This window comes from Sipha flava, unplaced genomic scaffold, assembly GCF_003268045.1.
Source record: "Sipha flava isolate LNK unplaced genomic scaffold, YSA_version1 241_pilon_pilon, whole genome shotgun sequence".
Lineage (NCBI taxonomy): Eukaryota > Metazoa > Arthropoda > Insecta > Hemiptera > Aphididae > Sipha > Sipha flava.
Window position 1 is genome coordinate 202065 of NW_020272889.1, and position 25688 is coordinate 227752.

Sequence of the window (25688 nt, forward strand, 5' to 3'; positions counted from 1 at the left end):
ATTATGACGAGCTATGTATTTAAAACATTTTGGGTGAAAATAATAAGGTATTTATATAGGTAATATGATTAGTTGAATTATATATTTAATTTACTGTTACACACATCACGATGTATAGATCTTCCTTGTACGTAAAATAACGTCCCCAATCGTAGTAATAGAATGCGTAAGTAAAAAAAAAAAAAAAAAAAATAGCTAACCTGACCAATTAAACTCATATGCCTTCTATCCAAGGGTTCATTAAAATTCATCAATGGGTTTTTGCTTAATATATTTAACAGTGTATTACATAATTTAAAGCGTGTATTGAAACCTTAGAGAAAATAAGTAATCATTTTTCCTATTCATTTTCCTGAATACTTAATACTCACATTAAAACATTGCAATGAACTACTCGTTTTCATTTGTCTTTAAGTGTAGGCGGTAAGATTTCGTTTTCAAAAACAAAAAATAAAGCGAAGCATAACTTTGTAACCGTTACCGCCGTGACCAATCACAAATTAAAACCATCGATCGGGAAGCGTAGACAACAGATGGAGCAACGCGTCATGAATGATGGCGGCGGCGCCAGTGCGTGCAGATGACGTGACGCAAAACTACCAATCTCCGTCCGCCATGCCCCTTCGCTTTATCCACCATTTCACTTTTTTCCCTTTGGTGTGTTTTATTTTATTTTTTGTTCTTTTTGTGTGCACCGTAATCATTACGACCCACCGCCGACTCACCTACACAATTAAAATGGCGGAACGTTATCAACACAACAGAAGATGTCATTGACGCTTTTTATTGTTTACGATGCGTAATCCAATTCAATAAATTTGTCCGAAATCCGTCAACCGTACCGTGCAATCCGCGTATTTTTAGTCTCGAGTGTCCAGCGTTCAACGACAGCTTGGATACGATGTGTGCGCGTTTCAAGCGTCTCGATTTCTCGCCGCTAAACGGTCCCGTGGTGGCACCAACTGTCTCGGTTATTGTTGTTTGCGCGTAACCTAATGCGCCGTTGACGACGCACAACTGAGCTGTTTTACGAAGATTCTCAGATCCGTTTTGCAAGTTAATGTTAAAAAGGTAAGTACTCTCAACCGTGTGAGTAAAATATCCGCCCGCCCGTAAAACGGTGTACTTTACATTGTACGTGTCCACTGTCGGAATGTCCGTGGGTGTTTATAGGCAATGTTGTTGTATTCAGGTATAATGACAATCTTCAGCCAATAAGATTGGTAACAGACCATCTGACCGAGCGGCTGAATCTCGAGGGCGCATTAACGTTGCCGATTGCCAGCCCGAGTTCAGTGGATTTAGAACCTAAACCGGTGAAGCCAACAAAAAAAAACAGGCTGTCGACCGGATCACAGAATATTCGGCTTGCGGCCAAAAAAAATCACCAGAATGACGTGACAACGATGAGTAACAATCTCATGTTTCGAAGCATGTTTTTTATGAACGAAGAAGCTAGACATTTCTTGGCGCCGCCTATACAATTGTCTACAACTGATGGAGAATATTTCACTCGTAAGACTGGAAATCCAAATTTGAATACACATCATCAACAGCAACAGCAGCAAGCAGTTGCAGCTCTTGCAAATCACGACTCCAGTTCTAGTGTTGAAAAACCATTACAAGTAATATTACATTTTTATACGCTTAAAATTCATTATCTAATTATTATGTTTACATTAGCCTCCTAAAGCTCGCCCTCACGGTTGCGAGGAGTGTGGAAAAACCTTTTTAATGAAACATCATCTGTCAACACATATGAGAGGTCATACTGGTGAGCGACCACATATTTGTCCTGAATGTGGTAAGACGTTTGCACTTAAACACTGTTTAAGCACACATTTGTTATTGCACAGCTCTGAACGACCTTACAAATGTTTGGAGTGCAATAAAAGTTTTACCTTAAAACATCATTTGGTTAGTATTTTTATTTTGAATATACCATTTATTTAATGTTTCAAATATTCAAATTCAATACACAATTTCCATTTTAGGTAAGTCATGAAAGAGTACATACCCGAGATAGACCATTTGAGTGCCCTGAATGTCGTCGTAGATTTCCACAGAAACGTCACTTGACTACTCATATTAAATTCCATTCGGGAGAACGACCATATTCTTGTTCGGTATGTGTTATTTGTTTAACTTTTTTAAATTTCTAAATGATATTCTGAATTACAATATTTGTTGTCCTAGGTTTGTGGTGAAACATTCTCGCGAGAAGAACATCTAGTCATGCATTCTAGATTTCATGGAGGAACACAACCATTTGTGTGCCCAGACTGTGGAGCTGCATTCCTGCGTAAATTTGAATTGGTAAATCATGAACGACAACATGGTCGTATACCTGAATCTTGTCCTGCTTGTGGTAAAGAGTTCTTGCAAAGACGCACATTATTGGTCCATGTTAGAAATTGCGGCTTAAATTCATCAACACCAGTACATAGATCTCCTTATACTGCAACAGCAAGCAAAGCATGCCGGTAAATTTAATAATTATATTTATTTATAGATTTTAAAAATGTAATGTACAATAAGCTTAATTTTATTAAATACTTATAGTGAATGCGGTGAAACATTTGCTAGTGATGAAGGTCTGGCACTCCATATGCGATTACACATTGGTGATCATAGTTTCCTGTCTGACATTTGTAGTCTAGCTGCTACTTTAAAACAAAGCGTACAGGGGGTATCAAATGGCATTACTAATGTACAGAATCATCACCAAACACAACATCAAGCTGGTACTGTAGCTAATAAGAAATCTCACTACTGCGGAGATTGTGGTCGTGGCTTCACCCAAAAACATGGTTTACAACAACATCACATCAAGTACCCGAATGCGACTTGTAAAGACAAACCATTTTCATGTCAAAAATGTGGTAAAAGTTTCATGCAAAAAAATCACCTTGTATTGCATGAAAGACAACATATGGACCCACCACCATCTAGAAATCGTAATCCTACAACTTCAGCTGTCCAATCAATACAACATTTACAGACTGAACAGGTTGGCCTGCAACCAACTCCTCTTCATGCCTCTATATTGGGACTTCAGCCTATTAGACATATTCAATCTTCTGGTAGTCAACCCCAACTTTTAAGACATCACCCAAGTGAGGCTCATTCAGGGTCTTAATAACTGCTTCAATTTACATCTTGTAATTAAGAATAGCAAAAGAAGTTACAATTTTCTAACTGAAATTTCAGTTTTTAATGAACTTTAAATTGCAAAATATAAAGGCAGTGGTGGATGATTGAAAATATAGTGTTTAATATTTTCTAACTACCTAAATGTATTATTTTATGCATAAGTGCAAATTGGTATATAATATTTTTTAAAAATACAGCATCGGCTCGATATAAAGCCATGTCTTAACTAGATATTTTTTCCTTTAGTTTTTTTCCTTGCTTGCTCTTCAAGTATACGTCAGTGTATTTAAATTTTAAAATGATTAATTTGTATCGTATATATTCATAAATATACATATATTTATTTGTGTAGATTATTAATTAAATTTAGAAATATTTTATTAAAATGTATTAATATTTAACACGAGTTTAAAACTATGCTGCACATAATGATTCACTAACAGTTGAATTGATATTGATGCATTCGTTGCAGCATGACAAAATTTTAAGTTATTTTTATGCAGCTATTCACCTGGAATGAATTTCCTATTTATATTTGTTTGTCTAATTATCGAAAGTAACATACATCCTCGTGTTGATTGATGAGTTTGTAAATATTGTGATTTTTTTTTTTTAATACCTAATCAAATTATATGTAGTAGACTCATTAGATGATAATTTAAATTAAGTTAACATTTGATTAATTTTGCCAGGCTTTATCTTGTATTGTGTAAAAGATAAATTTTGTGTGTGTATTATTATTTAATAATTAATTTGCACTAATATAAGTGTAATTAATAAGAAAATCCCAAGTTTTAATGGGTGCTACTAATATGATGTAAAAATATTTCTACAGTAATTTTATTTTAATATTATTTTAATTTTTTTTTTTTTCTACTGTCTTGTACCAATTAAATGTATAAAGAAAATACTAATTATTAAGTAATATAAATATTATATATAAATATATATATATATATATATTTGGAACATACTAAAATATAGAAAAAAAATTAGCACATTTTAATATTTTTTAATTTTTATATTTTATCAATATAAACATTCCATTTTTTTTTTTTTTTTTTTGGTTATAGTAAAAAAAGATTGTATAATTTAGATGTAAATTGTATGGGGGAACAAATTATAATAATAGATTTATTGCCTTATTTAGAATTAGGAACACTAAATAATTGATGTACATGCATAAATATCAATGATGTTTTCTTAACAATTTTTAATCAATTGCAAATAGCTAGAATGCCTATATAATTAAATTTTACGACTCTTAAGGAATTGAATATATCGTATTTAATTGAAAATGTTTTTATTGATTTCAAACAAAACTTCTTTTTTATGATCCATCTATCAAAGAGTAATGTGTAAGAAATTATTTATTTAAAAGTGAAATAAAAATATCTTCACTGTAAATAATAATCTGGGTCTGGTTGAAACAAACATATGCTCAAGTTTAGAAGTTTCATACAGACTTCACTGACGTTTTTTTAACTGGTACTGGACTCCACAATTTATCAGAATAGTTGTAGTAGGGATGGTTAACTGTGCATAAGTATTAAATCAAATCTTTAATTTGCTAACGCAAGATATTTTTGTTCTGTGATCAAAAGTCAGGTATAATGGCTACATACAATTGGAGCAATATTTATTACATGGGCCTTGGGGATCATATGCTAAATAAACTATTGAACACTAAATATATAAACAATTTAAAAAGGCCTACTGAATAATGTGGGTGTCCTTTCCTTATTTATGAATACTACTACAAATATTTTTCTAACATTTTCTTAATAAACTACATGTATTATCTATATTATCTTTCAAGCTCTCAGTAACGAAAAGCTGCCACTCGCTTTTCAACTGCTACATCGTACATAAGTTTAAGAAGGAATAATTGGGTTGGACAACATCAGCGTGTTCTATTAAGACAAACTAAAACTACGAATCTCATCTTTATCGAGAATTCCTATTTTGTGTTCCATTGTAAGAACATAACGTTTACGTTTATTAAAAATACTTGTAGTGGAGCGTATATACGAAGGGTATACGGCATATAACGACTTCTCCGTTTTTTGGTTGATGCGTATATTTCTTATAATACAATTTTTGATACGCAGGTATATGGGTACATTTATACTAGCTATAAACAGTTTAATGGAATTTTGACCTATTTTCTAAAATTCCAAAGAAATTTCTTTGCCATCATGTATTATGTTTACATTTTACAAATCTATTTTTAATCGTATTGCATAGAAGTATTGTATAAAAAACCGTTACACTACTGCAATAGTCTAAATTTATATTTTATTGTTTTTAAATTAGGATCTTTATTTTGTTAGCTTATCTTATCGCTCATGGACAAAACTTTACCACAAGTGAACAGAATCATATAGATACTAATTATAAATATACCATAACTGACTACTGAGAGGCATATCTATTTATATAAAATTGAGTATATTTTTAAAAATTATAAAATGTTATGCAATTTTACACGCTGCGTGTTGGCCATTAAAGTTGTAAGCGTGTAGCGACTAATCCGATTACATTGAACGATTAGATTATAAATAATATGAATAATATTCAATTATATTATGTAAATATGTAATTCAGTACATGAATTTAAATAAACTTGATTAGTTAAGATTTGGAAAATACGTTTACAAGAAATTTGTTATTCTCAGTGAGTATTTCGTTTATCATACCTTATTATTATGATCAAAGGGCCCACAAATTAATTTGCCCCTAGCCCCGAAAAATCTTGAGACGGCCCTGTATATATGTTATGAAGAATTATTTATATGAAATTTACTAAACAATATTTAAAATGTACATAATAATGTACAGTAAAAAAATAATTATTAATTTTCTTTTTTATTTCGTGTCACATTTATTTTTACATATCATTTATTATATTTTAAAAACTAAAGGTGAAAGATTTAATTATAATAACATTATAAAACATAATATAAATTACAATTTATAAAACTTTTAATATCACTCAAATTATTTCTATTTTTGGCCTTTGCAATGTACGCATATAATCGATCACTTAAAACCTGCTTTTCGTCAACCACGATTTTTACCACAACCTTTAATACTATTTGATATATATTTAAGTAATTTAACGAATGCTGGAGCTTTTAATGTAGTTACTAGTGACAACATATTATTTTGAATTGTCCACCCCCAATCTTCGGGATTTTTATATGACCTAGTCATAATTGAACTTGCAGCTAAACTCTAAATGAATGTTGTCTGCCAGCTTTTTCTGTCGAAGGAAGTGACGCCAGGGGCGCACCCAGGATTTTTTTTTTGGGGGGGTCTAAATAAAATTATCTTTTAACAGTTACAGTATTTATTTTTAAATATGTACAAAAATCGGAAAACACGCTTGTGCTTGTGCACGATTTTTACGTCACTTTCTTTTATGAAATTAACAATATGATATTTTACATAGTTTTGATTTAGTCAGTAGTCACGCCGCGTGCCGTTACGGTGAAGTTATTCCTGTAAAATAATAAATATTATTATTAATTTATTATATTATAACTAATATATTGATTATTTTTCATACATTTTACCTTTTAATTTTAAACTACGAAGTTAAGTCGTCTTGGTCCTTTTTTTCCTAGTATTGATAGTACTTCTGAAGTTTGAACATCGATTTCTCTATGAATACGAAGCATAGCTAATCCATTCAGTCGATTCTGACTCATTGTATTTCTCAAGTATGTTTTTATTCTTCTTAAAGAAGAAAATGATCTTTCCGTTGTACTTGTTGAAACAGGCAATGTTGAGAATATTTTTAAAAGTATAAATATAGTTTGAAATAGAGTATCATTACACAAGTTTAATGCATCGATCGCATTATGTGGTAAAGAATGATTTTGGTGTGCGAATTTTTGGTACCATAAATCGAATTCGGCGGCTGCAGCATTAACTCCATTTTGTGGTATATCATTTTTGTAAAATTCCAATAGTTTTGAATACTGTGATTTTTCTGTTTGATTGGGAATATGTCCAGTTGGTAAAAGGCACTTAAAACTTTTAATCACATCTTTGTGCTTTAAAAATCGTTCAGATATACTATTAATAAAGGAATCTAGCCATGGAATGAAAATGGCACGTTTATAATATTCTTCTTCATTTTCTGAGGGTACATTACACCGTTTGGTTTGATTTTTTGTTAATCTAGGCATAACAATTGTTATTTCTAAGGCATCAGCAATTTCGCAAGCTTCGTTGAAAATAATTTTAAATTCGTTTTCAACATTTGTTCGTATGTTTTGCAGAACAGATATTACACTATCTACGTTATTTAAAGCATCCGAAATATCCAAATCAGTCGATTGAAGAATTTTACTGATTGGCAAAGTATAACTTAACAGTTTTTCTGCACACAATAGAGATATTATAAAACTTGATTGTCGAATTCCACATAACAGTAAAAACGCATTAGACGATGAGTCTTTACAACTCCATGACTGTATTTCTTCTAAAGCTGCAACTACAGGCAACAACATTTGTTTCAATATAATAACAGAATCATGACGTTCGACCCATCTGGTTGGACAAAGTTGCTTTAATTTCGTTTTATTTGAATTATATGTCGATGTTTCAATATTATGTTGAAGGATATCTTGACGTTTCGGAGTATTAAAAAATGTATATATTTTTTCAAGAATACCAAAAGCGTTTCTAATTGGAACTACTTCAGCTGCATTTGATAAAGCTAAGTTTAAACTATGTGAAACGCAATGTACGTATATTGCTGTTGGATATTTATTCGTAATAAGTGCCTGTACGCCTTTAAATTGATCGCTCATAGAAGAAGCGCCATCATAGCCTTGGCCACGTAAAAAGTTTAAATCAATCCCAATATTGTTTAATGTTTCTAAAATAACATCGGCTAGGCGTTGACCTGTAGTAGATTGCACAGGAACAAATTTTAAAAATTGTTCAACAATTTTATACTCATTATTGCTCATCAATTCAACAAATCGCACACATAAAGAAAATTGTTCTACGGTTGATACGTCTGTGGTTTCATCAGCCAAGACAGAAAAAAATTTAGCTTTATTAATTTTAGTAACTAATTTTTTAATAATAATTTCATCACACACTTCAATAATTTGATTTTGTATATTCCAGCTTATATAAGTAGCATTTTTACTACAAGTTTCAAAATGCTTTTTTAAACTTTCATCACCTGATTCAATTCTAGCCCTCAATAAGGCACGAAAGTTTCCTTCGTTTTCCGCGGGCTCTTTTTTTGTACTAAAAACGCCATAATCTCGATGAGATCTTAACGACAAATTTTGACGCCCACATAAAATTACTGTTTTAATAATTGGTTTAAGTTTCTCCTGATTATCTAAGGCTTGTTTTTGTGAATCTTTGTCAATTTTTTTATCGATTGATAACAATTTTCCACTCATAATGTCAATGAAAGTATCATATTTTAAAATAGCATCTTTATGATAATTTAAAAATGAATGTTTTTCGAATCGTTCTAAAGCATTTTTCCAATTATTATATCCTGTCTTAACTAATTGATTAAGTGCCTGAGAAGAACAGTTACCAGCATATGAAGGGGCAAATAAGACACACGTCTTACAATAAACACTATTTTCTAATTTAGAATACGCCAACCATTTATATTTTGTCAACCAAAATCGATTAAATTTTCTGTTTTGCGATCCTATTTGCTGAGTTTTAAAAATATAACTATTATCGGGGACCCACATATTTTGAATAATGTTTATTTTTTCATGATCACTTAATTTTTTGTTAACATATAAAGATATATCAAATTTTGGAACTATGTTATTACCTTCATTTAGTTGGATATTAGACTCATTTGGTATATCTGTAGCACTGTTATTTATTGTTGATGAATTTTCTGCTGTGATTGGTGGTTTTTGGTTTTTTGATTCTGGTAGTTCAACATTTGGTGTGGTGTTTGACTCCACTTTGAAATAATTTAACAGTGAACCAGAACGACTACGTTTCTGATTCATTGTATTGCAATCCACAGAAAAAAAATTAACGCTAATAACCAACGACGCGACGTTCACTTGTACGATTGTACGACGAATGATAAATATAATACATTTATAAATCGTTTTGTTGAAATAAGTATACGAAATAATATGATTATTGATTATCTAAATTGCCCGTGTCATTGACACATAAACCAAGAGATAAGCTACAAAAATATATCATCGCGGCAGGTCGCCTTCATCGACGATTTCCAGGAAAAGAATACCCATAACATTGCTAAAAATAAACGAAAACGAAATCCAAATACACTGTTTAAATGAAGACACTTTACTGAATAACGACACATAAAAACGGAAGAATTGCCCTGTTAACCAACTATTTTTGGGGGGGGGCTTAAGCCCGTTAGCCCCCCCCTTGGGTGTGCCCTTGAGTGACGCAAGATTAATTTTATTTTTTTGTAGCACATTTTGTAAACAACTTACTTTTAACTTACTTTACTTTACAACTTCCTTATTCTTTTTAACTTTGAGCGTTGTTCAAAGACTTCTTATTTTCAGACACTTCATATAAATATGAAAAATATTAAACACCATTTTAGCTATTTTCTCGTGGGATGAATTAGGATTATTAAAAATTGAAATTATTGAATTTATATCCTTCAGTTTATCTAATATTTGAATGCATTTTTACCCTTTTTGAAATAAGGCTAACGCTGGGTCACAATAATTTAGTACATGATAAAACAATATTTTATTTATTATGGGTTTATCGTTTTTTTTTTCGTATAAATTCAATACTATATTTTTTTTTCTATTTTACCAGATTTTTTTTTTTTATTTATATAAAGACAATCTGTACACAATCGGCACAATAAGAGTAAGAGCTATTGATATGAAGAAATTGGAAATAATGAATAAAGAAGTCATTCACTGATGACACTTTCGTATTTTACCAGAGCTAGATAATTATTTTCTCTAGAAGTTAAAGCAATGAAAAGTACTTATAAGTCAATATTCTCGCCAACCACCATGATTTTAGGATGAAAACTTAACATATTAACTGCAGTTTTAAATAGAGCTTAAAGTGGGGGGATGCAAGGGAACTCGATCCCTCTATACCTCACAGCGCTTATAAAACGTTCCCTTTAACATTCTTTTAAACTTTTTTAACATTTTTTTTCTAAATAAATAATGTAGCATTCGCAAATTGATTCAAATGTTGAAAAAATCCTCCATAAATTTCATACTTTTCGTTAATAATATCTAAGGCTTGAATTTATATGTGAGTACATATTTTTACTGTGACTTGATAAATTAATTTATGTAAATGAAAAATTCATTTCAAATGATTTTCAATAAAATTAACTATAGCCATATAAATTTTTTACATTTCTGAGGTGGAAGATAAAATAAATATTCCAAATAATCTAAATTAAAAAAAAAATGAGTAGTGTTGTAAAATATCTGATCAGTTTAACTAACAAAATATATCCTAACATTCAACAATAAGGAAACAATTGTGCGTCATTGTGCGATTCTATCTTCTACAATGATACAAACAGTAGTTTCAATTCCTATTTGAAGAGTACAGGAGAAAAACGGTAGTAGTCCATTTCTGTAAATTTTTTAGAGGAGCAAAAATAAAGTATGGACTAAAATCTTTCTTCACCAGTATACCTAATATTTTCCATTTAATAACTATGGACTGAAAGATTTTTTCACTACATCGATTTCAACAGTCGATATTACACCTTATTTGCTATCGAATCAAACCATAAAATCAAAATCGAAAAAAATGGACTACTACCGTTTTCTCCTGTAACCTTAATTTACTAGAGTAGTTTCCTAGTATTCTAATAAAATATAAATCAGTGGACTTTCTTATAGTCGATGATGTAGTGCAGTAGTTCTTATACTTTTTTGTTCGCAAAGCTCTTACATTTCAAATAAAATGTCGAAGCTCCAAAAATCAGGAACATTTATTTGAGACTACAATAATACACAAATAATGATTTAATAATAATTAATCAAATTCATCAATTTTATTATTGGTCGATTCTAAATATTCCTTTAACAGGGTGAAACTTTAAGTTTTATTTCGATAAAAATACACCACCCAAAATTTAATTATTTTTAAAAAAAGCTCAGATTTTATCATTTGTTGTGAAAACTGTGGTAATTACCTTGCATTGATAAATTTATTTTATTTAATTCTGTGAAAATATCAGATGAGTAATAAAGTGGAAATAATCAAATTTTATCAGTAAGTCTGATATTAAACTAAATGGGTATTCGGTGAAAAAAACATACAATTCATTGCGCAATTCAAGAAATCGTACCAGTATGTTTCCTCAATAACTAATGAATACAATAATATTGGAATTTAATTCATTCAGATGAGCCCACGAAGCCATTTTTCGGAGACTTCTCACGCGGAGCTCTAACAAATTAATTAATATATATACATACATATTAATCAAAATGAATTGTATAAAAAGATTTATTTTTATTATATAATAGGTTCATACTTTATGTATTGTGGACAAAATACCAAAGAAATGAACATTATCTGTGCACACCGTTATTATTATGACATAATAATTTATTAGTTAATATTCCAATAACATTATATAAATCATAATTCGAAATACATTCATTCATTCTAAACTCAAAATGAAATAAATTAATTTATTCAAATGAACGACATTTTATGGAATGAATGAAAACGATTGATCTAATGGATCTTTGTTGTATTCAATTCTATGCATCAGTGGCATTACAATAATTTCAGTTTTTCATGCTTTTATTATTTTGCCGACTCAAAGTTAGTTATTACGTCCATAAGCGGAAATTCATTAATGTTTCAGGGGGCGCTAACATTTTCAATATCAATGTGAGCCATTTGGACTTAGCCATCACACTCCCATTAATAAATAAATAGAAAATCTACAGTTCACATAACTCTTTTTTGTATTATACAAATTAATTTAAATGCGTTGTTAGATTAGTAGATTATAATATTATTATAATCTGATAATCTAATTATATATATATAATTATAATAATATTATCAACATATTGTTCTTAATATTATTGTTCCAAATCATGTCTTTATATAAAACATTTTTATGATTATCGTGGGAGCTGTCACACAACACGGATTGTTTCCCAACCTTTCCCACCAGAACTTCCAAACATTTTTCTAATTTACAACATGTCAATGGCTCTACGAAAGACGTATTTATATTTTGATGATATATTTACTTTGGAATAGTTAAACTCTAGACTGTGGCAAGTTCACAAGTTGCCACTCAACCCTCCCAATTCAAGCTACTGCTCTACAGTAGTAATTTTGTTTTAGTTCGTGCATCATTTAATAAACGATTAGAACGAATCATATGAACTTTGAATGACTCAATCCAAATGAATCAAATCTTTCGATTGACCCGTTTTGCTTATATCTAATTAATTTATATTTAGCACACACTTTGATCTAAAATAATGTCCGCCAAAATATTGATAACCTGGTCGTCAATATAAGTATTATAACGCTTACCACGGTCATGCATTAAAAATATTCAGCTGTTAGTAAATTATATTGTTTTAGGTTAGTTTCAAGAAACTAAAGGATTTTTTTTTTTTTTTTTTAAATAAAAATTCATAATTTTTCTTATCGAAAACTTTAACCAATTTGTGTATTTGTATAGGTACTTCGTACACCTGATTTAATTTCTACGAAATATTACCTTATTAAACAGGAATCTGTCATAAGCTTCACTAATTATAATGTTACTAAATAATTCACTCCGTATGATTGGCAGCTATCTGCGACCTATGTCAAAGAAGTAAGGACGAACTTTAACTAGTAACTCTATACCGAATAGTTGTGAATATGTTATAAGTTTTGGTGCCTATGTTTCTGTAGAAGCTTAAGGCTGTATTCTGCCGCCACGCAGCCGTTAACTGTTCCAGAGCCGGATGGCAGTGTGCTACCGAGCTCCCCAAAGTTAGAAAAATTATACACCGAAATAACTGCCTTAACAATGTTAGAGGTGGCTGAGTTTACCGAACTCTTAAAAGTTCGTCTCAATCTAAAAGACATTCCCATGGGAGCAGTTGTTAGTGCGCCTGCAGCTGCACAGGTGAAAACTGTTTAAAAAAACATAATTATGTTCTAGAAAAAATTTAATTATTACAAAGAAATAATTTTTTTAGGATGAAGAAGAAGAAGTAGCTACAGCTGTAAAAACAAGTTTTACTATCAAACTTATGAAGTATGATGAAAAACAAAAAGTTGCTTTGATTAAAGAAACAAAAAATTTGTTAGAAGGCATGAATTTAGTACAGGTTAGTACTTCTGATTACTTTTGAGCTTCTTATTTAATCTATGTAATTTTCATTATATTTTATTTTTAGGCCAAAAAGTTTGTTGAAAGTGCTCCTGCAGTTATTAAAGCAGATATTGGTAAAGATGAAGCAGAAAAATTAAAAGAAGCATTTACTAAAGTAGGAGGTGAATGTGTAATTGACTGAGTAATACAAATGTATTATATATGTATGATTATTTTATTTTACAAAATGTTTATGAATTATGTAACCAGTCAATGTTCATAATATTTAAATACATTGTAAATTTTAATATTGTTAGATTGAAAGTATATAATTGCCTTTTCTGTTTTTTTGAGTTGTTTTGAAAACAGTTTTGGGTAAATTGCTAATGTATACATTTTTTAATAAAATTACATTGAAAAATTAATTTTACAAAAATATATTAATGATCCAAACAATTTCTATAATTTGAAATAAATGTAGAATATCAATAATTAAATTGTTTTAATACATAATTAACTAAAATTATGATTATTATAAATATTACTTTTTAAATAAAGTATTATATTTATGCAATTATAAATGTAAAATGAAATGTTAGTAAGCTGCAATATTGTTATCAACTATAAAACTATCTATATATATATATATATGTATAAGTATTTAAAAAAAAATACTTATAGATATATTGGTAGATACGCTTAGTAAATAGTATATAGGTATGTCAATTTTATGAAAACATATTTTCCCTGTAACTATTAATAACAATTTTCAACATGAAATCATTGACTTTGTTAATATATTAATATTCACTATTATACATTTTGAAATCAACTTACATTGGAAATACTGTTCTATAGCTTTTTAATGTATTTTATGAGGCGATTATGATAAAACTATACTTCCATAATATTAAAACCATCTTACCAATTATACATTTTTTATTCAATAATATACATTTTACGTATGCATGTATATTTTTTTATTTTTACATTTTCTAAACATAATGTAAATTAAAATAACAGGAATATAAAAAAAACATAAATTAATATAACTAATAGATAGGTTGATAGGTTCTGATTAAGACTTACAATACAAAAATGGTATTATGTAAATTAATATAACGTGGATTAAGTATAAGTATATTCTAAATATATGTATATTTAATCTATGAAAAACATTGAATAGTTGTATGAAGAAATTAAGACAAATTTTTGAGAAAGCGCATAGTTAACTAAGAAATTCTTGAAGAAAGTCCGTCTTAATCAATGTTAAAGTTTATTACATGTTGCATGTAATAGATTGAACCTGTTGAATTGAGTAATTAACTACAGATATTTTTAGCTGGAACTTTGATATTATCTTGAATTTGTAAATCTTTGTGTTGGTTAAAATTCTTTATATGCCTAGTCAGCCTTATTTAGGAGAATTTGTATTTGTTGTTTTTTTTGTTAATTGGTGTGATTTACCCCAGATTGAACAGATGTAAATAAGTATAGAGAAAATTATTTATTTATATATTAAAAAAATTATATGTTTAACTTTTGGATGCCATAGTATATTTTCATTGTTAAATTTTAGTTATGAGAGAGTATGATAGCAATATAGACTAAAAATACATTTTTAATCAAACTTTAAATTTTATAATACACAAAACAACAATATTAATTAATAAAAATATTGATCACTCACTTGTATCTTAAAATGAACAATGCAAATTAAAAAAGGTATATAAAACCATTGATTATATATTACTATATAATAATATATAAACAATTTATAAAAGCCTGCTGATTAATGTGGGTGTCTTATTTATGATTACTCCCTCCAGGCATAGCAATTAATATATTTTTTAATGCTTGAAATTCTTTTAATAAACTATGTATTATCTATATTAACCCTTGGTTATAGAGGTTCATACCCATTAGGATTGTTCAATGGTAATTTTCACCTAGCAATTCTCTTGGTCTTTATTTTATCAAATATTTTCAAATACAATAAAAATTAATAAAAAATAAAAATATATGCAGAGTAATAATTATATTTATAATTTTGATGAATACACGTAACTAATAAATAATACGTAAAAGATAATTTTGTAAAAGAATATTAATAAATAAGTACATAAAAATAATATAATTTCTACATGTCAGTCTTTATATGAATAAAAGTGATCATCATTGTGAGTTCAAAAAAACCAGATTCAACGTTTTAACTGTTCACCCATTCTGTAAAATGAGATAGTAACAACATTTAATTAAAAACATAATAATATTAATAGCTTTAACAAAATTAATCGACTTACTTGAAGCCAAACTTGGATAACAGGGTCTGGCTACCTTTCCCAGTGCTTTTAGACAATCCAGTTCTAGGACATGAACGTTTTCTTTGTTTGGGAGTTACCTTGGAACTTGATGTGTTAGCATTCTGACTAAAAAATCCTTCATCAATATCGTCTTCATTGTCAATCTATAAAAAATCATTACAAGAATTAAATATATTTTTTAAGTGTAGTAATAAAAAAAAAAAATGAAAAAAAATATGTTAAGTCTCATAGTATTTGAAAGATTTTTATATTGATTTTAAGTTTTACTAAAAAATATAAATTTTCTCCTATACAATTTAAAAGTCTTTAATTTAATAGCCACTTATGATGAATATTTAAATATGTATTATAGATCCCATACATTAAGACTATTGAAGTGCGGTTTTACAGCATTTTACATTAAATAATTCATATAAAATTAAAGCTACTGTTAACTGAACACAGGTATTTAAATGATACTTAATATATTTTAAGACTTAACATACAATCAGGAAACTGTAAATATTTTTACTTTAATAGTATCATTGTTTGTTAAACTACTATCATTTTCATTCTCGTATGGAATTACTTTTTGATATTGACTTTCATCATTATTTGTTACAGATTTATTATGTGAAAAGTTTTTCCAACTAAAAGCTTTTTCAACTCTACTAGGTGTTTTTTTAAATGAGTTGATATCAATCTTTGTGATTTTTTCATTTTCAAAAAGTTGAGGTTTATTTTCTTCATTGATATAATTATAATTGAATGATGTATTTAAATCATCTTTAGTGTTTTCTTTTTTAGGGGAAGTAATTTTGCGGCATTTAAATGGATTAATGCACTTTTCTTCATAACTTTTCGGTACTTCAGTAGAAAAATATCTATAAATAAATAACTATTAATAAATTTATAAAACTCAATTAAAATTATTTCAATTACTTACCCACTAACTATTTGTTTTTCTGAATCTATAACTGTATGCTTTCTTTTTGTTAATTGTTTAGAACTTGGAAATTCTTCCTTTTCTGCTGTAACATTATCTATTTCTGAAACTAAAATTTTTTCTACCACATTTTTATCTTTTTTTGACATTGAATTTTTAGGCCGAGGTTCGTCTTGATCATAGGTTTCATTTTCATAAATTTCTTCAAGAGTATTTAAAATATCATCTTCGGTTACTGAAAAAATAAGTAAATTTAAGACAAATAATCACTGATGACATAATAAATTTCAGAGTTATAGGTATACGTTTACATTATAATTACTAAACAATTAATATGTTATTATGATAAAGTAAAATTAATTTGTCATATTGTAATAGATGTGAAAATTATGGGTCATAAAGAAATAATATATTAGCTCTAATTATACCATTCAAATACACAGGCATGTGATATGTAACATTTATTATTTAGATGGTGTTATAAAACATAGTGGTATAGATTAAGTTATGTATATTTAATCTATGATTATTATTATTATTATTATTCAGATATCACATCCAAAATTTTAATTTAGCTTAGTTATGGTTTCTTACTCAATATAGTTTAATATGAATACAACAAAAAAATATAAAAATGTTAACAAATACCATAATACAAAATTTCTCAACCTAGGAGTTAATCAATCAGATTTAATTAACCATATAATACAAAAAATCTTTTTAGTTAAAAAAAAAAAAAATAGCAAGACACATAATGATATACTAATTTTTGACTGTTTAATATTTGCAGTTTGACATTTGAAACAAAATTAAAATTATTTTTAAGTGATAAATCTTAAAATATTTTTGTATATTGGTAATTTGGTTTATTGATGATCAATGATGTAAGATATTCAGTAACATATAACACAGATAATTTGGCTCTTAATTAGTTTTTATTATAAAGGGATCATAAGGTTATAGAGTTCAAATCAAAACAATAAAAAGTTTGAGAAATGTTTTGGGATCATAATATAAAGTATGGAATACTTATGATGGAGTATATTAAGTTAGCTTTAATTCTTAAACTGTTTAATAATAAATGGGTAGAGTAAGATTTATTTTTATGTTCTTATAAACAAACCAAAAAATTACCTGGTAGACACTTTTTTATTGAAGACAATTCATTGGATGGTGATGAGTTACTCGCATAAGAGCCATTCTTAGGAAATTTAGAATGGACAATTGGAGAACTCTTAATAATTTCTTGATTTAAGGAATACATATTAGGTTTGAATTCTGTTATTATGTAATTTTTTGACCAAATACTTTTATGACGAGCTTTAATAACTTTACTTTTTGTAGTGCTAGCAGGAGTCTATAAATAATAAATTAAAACTATTTACAAAATATTAATATAAGAATATCCTTACCATTTGAGTATCTGGATCCCAATCATCCATAACTTCAAGAGATATAGGATCTATATTTCCTAGAGCAAGTTGGTAAGCCTGATCATTAGTTAATTTAGAAACAAGTGTAGATAAATTAGGATCAATTATTTTATTCAATGGTATTATTTGACGAGTTAATGGATCGTATACAGGTTGATATTGAAACATACGATCAGCATCCATAAATTGATCACGGTAATCAGATGGAATTTTAACATTCATAAAAGATCCCAATCTTGAGAGATTCTAGGATATTGATATTTTATTACTATTTTTACGATAAAATATTAAAATAAAGGTTTTGTCAAAGATTACTTTATAGATGTCTGGTTCACTTGATCTAGAGATGAATTGTCGGGCTTTCATCAGTCCTATACCAGGAATAGAAGGTAAGTAATCACAACCTGATAATATACACATATATCGAAATTTATCCATATTGAACTGTTCAGGTTGCATATTCATTGAGAGGTGAATTTTTTCTTGTTCAATTAATATGCCACCCCCATTTTGATCCAACTTAAATAATACCTGAATAAATAAGCTATTAAAAGATATTTTAAAATAAATATTAATAAATAAAAGTTACCCTTTTGCAACCAAACAGCAATAAATCTGAATCTTCTGTAATTACTAAATGAGCAATGCCACTTAAATTTAAATAAGCAAGTTGAGAGTCAGCTTCATAAGGTGCAACAATACAATCAACATTAATTTCTCTACATCGTTTAATGAGATTTAATGCCATTTTATGAGTAACATCTATACTTCGCCTTAAAAGGGATGAAGCTTCTTTTCCTTTGTCTAAACGCATTAACTCAGCAGCTTTTTTTCGATTTTGTTCTCTAAGTCTAAACAACAAATATAATATTGATAAAAATAAAAATAAAATTCTTGTCATACAATAACTTAAATTAAATTATATTATTAAATATTAAATAAAATTACTTTCGCCTTTTTGATTCAGTTTCAGCTTTAGCAGGCAATTGCTGTCCATCAAATACTAAAATTGGTTTGATATTTTTAGCTAACAGCATAGACACAAATCGCATACAATAATGTACATAACTGTAAAATTATAAAATACATAACTAAATATTAATTAATACTTTAAAAATATTGTTATATTATAAAAACAAAAAAAAATATTTTAAAATATAATATAAAAATTCAATACATTTTAATTATAATTATAAATTCAAAAATGTTTTATTATTCATAATGGGATTATTTTTAGTTTGACTATTATAACAATTTTAAATAAAAAGATTTTTAAAAATTGTATACATGTATATAATATGGTGTACATTTTATTAATTTCAGTAACTATTAAAAATAAATGTATTAAAACTTTTTTATAGGTTTACTCCTAGGTCATCCTATAAATATGATTATATAATATAGGCTAGAAATAAGAATTTTATTTATCATGATAGTATTGTTAACATAAGCATTAAAAATAATATTATCTATAAGAAAACCCAAATAAAAATTGTGTATACTGATATAACAGTTCATTTCAAAGTAATAATAAATGGAGTTCACTATAATGTATTGTATTTCTACAAATTATTCAATTTTTATATATAAGAAAAGAAAACTATAAATGTTATTTCCATTAAAATTACTTGTTGTCAAAACATTTATTTCAATAGACATATTTTAAGACTAGGATTACATTTAACCTTAAATTATATGTTAACATTTTTATAAGGGAAATCCATAAGCAAAATTCACTTACACTATAACTATTCCTAGCACGAATATCCTGCAATGGTAAAAACCAAAGTAGCAAACTTATTAGGAAAAGAGACAATAATTTCCAAAGAATGAAAAAAAAGGATATAAAATAAAAATATTGTTAGTTAAGATTTTTGCTTAATAATTCTTTAATAATATAAGCATAAACTTATTTACCTAAGCATAAAAATATATAAGAAGCATATTGAATATTTTAGTTAGGTACAATTAAGTACATAATTTGAAAAAAATTACTAACTCTATTTAAGATTTAACTTATATAAATATCTATTAAGTAATAGGATTGGATTTAACTTCATAATTTGAAAAACATATCACATTACCTATTTACAATTTCTAATTTTTTATGTTTAAAAAAAAGTTTAATCATTCAATAATAAGCCTATTAGCTTATACTCACGCTTGACTGTCCTCTCCTTTGGCTAATTTTTCAGCACACGTGTACACACCTTTGTGTAACCAACAATAAGCGTCGATGGCCACAGTACATTCCGAGAACTCTGACACATTAACCGATCTCCAAGATTTCTCTAAAAGTGGTATTAGACCTTGAATACCCATTCTTCTTTGATTTTTTTTGTTTTCATAAATTTATAAAATGAAATAAGCTATACAAACGTAGCTACTCTTAACATTAAAAAAAAACAAATTAACACTTATAACGAATATTATAGAAATTAAATTGAAAAAAATGGTTATCGAAATCGACCAATTCTAATAAATATTCAAGATTTAACAAATGTTACACTTACTGTGTGTACATAAAAAAATCAAGTAACTAATTTAATAAATTAATTTTTAACCATTATGTAAATTTTAATTTTGCACACACTAGAATATTACCCGCCAAAATATTGATAATATAGCACATATGCTTTTGTAGTGCTTATCGCGGTAATAAATTGAAAAGGTTCAGTTGGTAAATTATATTGTTTTAGGTTAGTTTTAAGAAACCAAAGGTTTAATGTTAATTGTAATTTGTACGTTTTTTTTTAGTAAATTTTGTTTTACTTTTATTTTTTGAAAAACCATTAATAAATTAATGAACCAAAAATTAATATGATTTGAAAGAAATGCAGAATATCAATAAGTAAACTGTTGTAATATTTAATTTACTAACATTACGATCATTTTGAATATTACTTTTTAAATATAATATTTATATAAATTGAGAAATGTAAGTTGTCATGTTAGTTAATAAGCTATAATATTGTTACCAACTAATTAATGAAGACCTAATATTGCCTAATTTTCTTCTATTGAACATTGAAATTTCTTTTATAAGTATTTATACATACAGTATTTTTTGTTGAAAAAATTGTAGTCTATATTTTTTTACTGATATATTAATACATTTTTACATTTTTTATAGTATGAATAGGAAATATTACAATAAAACCTATCGATATTTCTAGATATTCATAAAAAATAGTATATAGATCAATAACTTTACCAAGACTTATTTTTTCTGAAAAATAGGATCACTGAATTATAATATGATTTATATCACTATTAAAGACAGGAAACATTACAAGTTTTTAAAGACAGTCTCGTTTTAATCAATGTTGAGGTAGTTATGCATCAAGGTAGATATATATCCACCTTGTTATGCATGTAATAGATTGAATCTGTTGAATTAATTAATTATTTATAGATATTTCGAACTAGAATTTTGATATAATTTTGGCTTTGTAAGTCTTTGTGTATATTAACATTCCTTATAAACTTAGGGGCATTAATGATTATTCTTATTACAATATTTTAGAGAATTTGTATTTATGGTTTTTGTGTAATGGGGTGATTTACCCAAGATGAGATAGGTGCAAATAAGTATAGGAAAAATGATTTATTTATAAATAAAAAAAGAACATTTCTTTATGTTCTGTAGATTCTTTTGTTTTAAATATAGCAGTAAATTTTGTTGGATTGTGAAGCTTCCAAATTAACTTTTATTACAGCAAATATTACTCCAAGGTAGTGTCGGCACTAGGTATTGCGGGGCTCTGGACATACATAGGTATTAGACTTTAGGTTACCAGTAAGGGGCAAAATTCTAGCTTTCTTTTTCAAAGGATTTTTTAAAAAAATATTGTTTTTCTTCGAATTTTAAACAATAACTATAGAGAAAATAAATATTTATATTATTATTTATTGTAGGAATCCTACTCCATGGATATCGTTGTATTGATAACAATTTACTTTGTAATTTGTACTATGGCTAAATTTATATATCATTTTCCAAAACACTGATGATAGGCATAATATAGATTTATAATTTATCGATATAAAATGTCAATGTGTCTCATGGTATTAAGATGATAATTAAAAATCATGGGGCCCTGGACAAATGTCCCATTTGTCCTCCCCTAGCGCCGGCACTGGTCCAAGGTATTCAACTTTTGGTTCCCAAAATATATTTCCATTAATAAATTTTTTAGTTATGAGAGAGTATGATAGCAACAGTGACTAAAATAACTTTTTAATCAAACTTAAATTTGAGAATACACAGAACAACATTATCTAATAAAACATATATATATTAATAACGTTCATAAAAATAAAAACAATATACAAAAAATTGATCACTCATTTGTATTTTAAAATAAAAAAAATTATACAAAACAATATTTTATTAAATTGTAATATAATTTTCTATATGAATTTGAGTTCATACATTTTTCATCTGTTTTGACCTCCATAGAGTCCTCGTTCAAATATCATTGTAGTGAAAACTTAGAGTCCCTTTAAATTATATGTATACATTTATACTATTTTCTCTTTCAAAGTCGTTTGTTTAATCTTCCAAAATGTTTCAAATATATTTAATACAAAATAAAATATTATATATATTTATATATGGACCGAATTGGGAAGGCTTATATATTTTTTACTGATAATAATTTTGATTGATCAATCCATTGACGAATAGTAAATAGTTTTGGTAAATTAACTTTTTTTAAAAGTAAAAATTTATAAGCTGATGGTGATTTATGAAATAAACCCAAAGCTAGATTTTTTTCATTTCTTGTCCAAGTGCGACATTTAGTTTTCAGTTGCATCATAGCCATTGATTTAGAATTAATTGATGAAAATTCATATGCATTTAACAATTTTTTTATTTTATTATGTATTTTAAAATTATTTATTTTATGTTTTAGTTTAGAAATATGAGTAGTTTTATTATTAATTATCTTATTTTCCTGTTTAATTTTTTTTTTTAATTTCAATTTATTAGGACCATCAATTTCAATTGATTGAGATTTTTCTTTTAAATTTGGGGTTGGTGATACAATTAAATCTGACATTTCAGTTTTTTGATTAGTGGGAATATTTGAAAAAGGACTTGGAAATATTAATTCTACACTACCAGATTTAGAACGTCCATATGTAATAATAGGAGTAGTGACAACTAATTCCATTTCTTGTTCAGGATCATCTTTGATTATTCCTACAAAAATTTACAATTTCAAGATTAGCTAAACAGTATAATTAAAAAAAAATTATAAAATCCAAACAATAAGAAAGAAAAGATTTGCTTAGTTACTATACAATATAAAATGTGACCAGAGCATTTTTAAAATATTTTATTAATAAAAAACAATTAAATACTTTTAATTTAATAAAATATAAAACACTTTTTACCTGATGATGTAGTTGGATTTTCTTTTGAAAAGTATTTATATGGAATAGCAGTGCATACTAATTTCTTTTTGTCATTGGCATTCATAAAACTTTCTGGAGAAAAATGCTCTTGGCAAATATATCTGTTATGGAGTTTTATTGGGTCAAGAGAAAATAAAGCTGTGCTTCCTGGTGAAAATAAATTATATTATTTTAAAAGTGTAATTTATATTATGTTCTTAAAAAAACAATATATATATATATATATATTAATAATAATATTAATTAAAATTAAGTCACATAATTAAAGTATGAATAATTTTTTATAAATATTTTTAAAATGAATATATAAACTTGCATACTAGACTTTAATAATATAGCAAGTGTACAAATTTGCATGTAATATTTAAAAATAACAGTCATAAAAAAATAATGATTAATTTAAAACCTCTTTTTTTTATACTTATATATCTGCTATACACGGTTAAGAAATATTGTGAAAAACGTATTCAACACTTTAATTCATGTATAAAATTGTACTTTATTATAATATATATATACACGTGTAAATATACATTTTTTTTAAATTAGGGCCTCAATAACTAAAGTTATTAGCCAGTGTTCATTTAAAAATATAGTATAATAAGGTATAATATATATATATAGTAGGTACATATGTATGGAGATTTTATGTATACATTATAACATATAAATCCAATATATTGACAAAAAAGGAATTGCTAAAATATATCAATATATTTTTTATAATCTATTTATACTACTAGTGATAATTATATAATCTACATGTATTTTCATCCCATAATCGGATAGAAGAAATAACTAGACATTTCAAAAATCAAACGTGACTTCACGTGTTAAAAAAAAAAAATATGAATATATACATGAAGATAGGTATTTCCATCGGGATATCACAGTGGGCCAGCCTGTATAATACATTTTGTTATTTACAAATTCATCTTACCTTATAATAAAGGTGTTGACAAAAATACAGAATACCACTTCCTAATTTATTACAGATGGTTTTTTGTTTGGCAAAAGTTTAAAATTTGAACAGCAATAAACTTACCAGAGTTCGTGATCCAAATTTTATGTCTTTCGTCTTTTGGGAACCGAAAGAAATGAATGGCGGGGAATTTCCTGCTGGTCTTACCACAACCATGGTATTGACATTTATTACCGGACATTTTTTGAAAATAGATTGTTATGTCACTGCTTCAGACGATTAGGTAGATCATCGATTTTGTGGAAAACATTCGGACGCGCCACTGCGCAAAATGGGATCATATGGCGACCCACTCAATACCTGCTGCCACTATGAAGCGTTAGTGTCGAATGCATGCGACGGTAGAGGGACACCGGTCGTAGCCACATGAATGTTATGTACAATATACCAAACAGGTGCGTATATCCTAACAGTTTGCATTGACGAGTAGCGACGGATGTGCTTGTTTGGTGGTCGAAACGATCATGCAGTGCGACGAGTTCGTTTTCCGTTGAAATTTTTTCGCAAACAAAACACGTTTTTAACACGACTTTCCGTCGCAGGCTGTCGACACTAGCGCTCCACAGCGGCAGTAGGCATCGAATTGGCCCTCAAACAAAATATTTTACATAATGTTTCATCTGTACGTGTTATCATTGATTTTAAATTGTACGGCCGCTACGCTCGGTATCCTGTCGTTAATCATACAAAATGCCTATTTGGGCGCAGCAACTACGTAGCTGTACAGTTTATTATTGCGTTCATATTTATAAAAACAAGTTTTCAACAATAGAAAATATTTTAACTGTAACTATAATTAATTGTACGATAAGTTGCTTCATTAATGAAAACCTGTTTTTATCAATATGGACGCAAACGATCACAGCGACGTCTATTCGTTGCTTCCAATTTTTAACAATACCTACTTGTTTATTATCTGTATACGTATATTATTCTTAGACCAATGTTTACGTCGTTCGCGCTGCGATAACAGTTATTACTACTGAGCATATACATAATGCTAATCACTGATGTTCAGTGTTGCACACGGAGAAAAAAATAATTAGCTCGAACAATTGAAATAACTAAATTATTAATAATTGTTTTCAGGGGTGGACTGGGTATCGAGGGACCCGGG

General features: G+C 27.6%; 5 protein-coding genes across 7 annotated transcripts; 2 read left to right on the forward strand and 3 right to left on the reverse strand.

Moving 5' to 3' along the window:
* The first annotated feature begins 677 nt into the window (after positions 1–677).
* On the forward strand, positions 678–3184 carry LOC112684119 (gastrula zinc finger protein XlCGF57.1-like). The gene is made up of 6 exons (XM_025555444.1): positions 678–1071; positions 1193–1625; positions 1684–1917; positions 1995–2126; positions 2197–2483; positions 2563–3184. Exons 1-6 carry the CDS (start codon positions 1061–1063, stop codon positions 3137–3139), a joined length of 1674 nt encoding a protein of 557 aa, XP_025411229.1. The 5' UTR covers positions 678–1060; the 3' UTR covers positions 3140–3184.
* Positions 3185–6485: 3301 nt separating this feature from the next.
* On the reverse strand, positions 6486–9227 carry LOC112684127 (52 kDa repressor of the inhibitor of the protein kinase-like). Of its 2 annotated transcripts, none has more exons than XM_025555453.1 (2): positions 6732–9227; positions 6486–6657 (listed from the first exon to the last, which is right to left on the reverse strand). In XM_025555453.1, exon 1 carries the CDS (start codon positions 9168–9170, stop codon positions 6741–6743), a length of 2430 nt encoding a protein of 809 aa, XP_025411238.1. In that variant the 5' UTR covers positions 9171–9227; the 3' UTR covers positions 6486–6657; positions 6732–6740. The 2 variants fall into 2 exon arrangements, with proteins under 2 accessions (XP_025411238.1, XP_025411239.1); XM_025555454.1 differs by having other exon boundaries at positions 6725–9227.
* A 3556-nt stretch (positions 9228–12783) lies between these two features.
* On the forward strand, positions 12784–13832 carry LOC112684122 (39S ribosomal protein L12, mitochondrial). Its single transcript, XM_025555448.1, has 4 exons — positions 12784–12997; positions 13078–13294; positions 13368–13499; positions 13569–13832. The coding sequence occupies exons 1-4, from the start codon at positions 12939–12941 to the stop codon at positions 13683–13685; spliced, it is 525 nt and encodes a 174-aa protein (XP_025411233.1). The 5' UTR covers positions 12784–12938; the 3' UTR covers positions 13686–13832.
* Positions 13833–15600: 1768 nt separating this feature from the next.
* On the reverse strand, positions 15601–20778 carry LOC112684115 (exonuclease 1). Of its 2 annotated transcripts, none has more exons than XM_025555440.1 (10): positions 20327–20778; positions 19114–19233; positions 18755–19016; positions 18481–18696; positions 18145–18411; positions 17867–18089; positions 16733–16967; positions 16376–16670; positions 15787–15950; positions 15601–15709 (listed from the first exon to the last, which is right to left on the reverse strand). In XM_025555440.1, the coding sequence occupies exons 1-10, from the start codon at positions 20485–20487 to the stop codon at positions 15685–15687; spliced, it is 1968 nt and encodes a 655-aa protein (XP_025411225.1). In that variant the 5' UTR covers positions 20488–20778; the 3' UTR covers positions 15601–15684. The 2 variants fall into 2 exon arrangements, with proteins under 2 accessions (XP_025411225.1, XP_025411224.1); XM_025555439.1 differs by having other exon boundaries at positions 16319–16670; positions 20327–20772.
* A 1765-nt stretch (positions 20779–22543) lies between these two features.
* Positions 22544–25688, reverse strand: LOC112684104. The gene is made up of 3 exons (XM_025555425.1): positions 24635–25688; positions 23569–23736; positions 22544–23374 (listed from the first exon to the last, which is right to left on the reverse strand). Exons 1-3 carry the CDS (start codon positions 24750–24752, stop codon positions 22803–22805), a joined length of 858 nt encoding a protein of 285 aa, XP_025411210.1. The 5' UTR covers positions 24753–25688; the 3' UTR covers positions 22544–22802.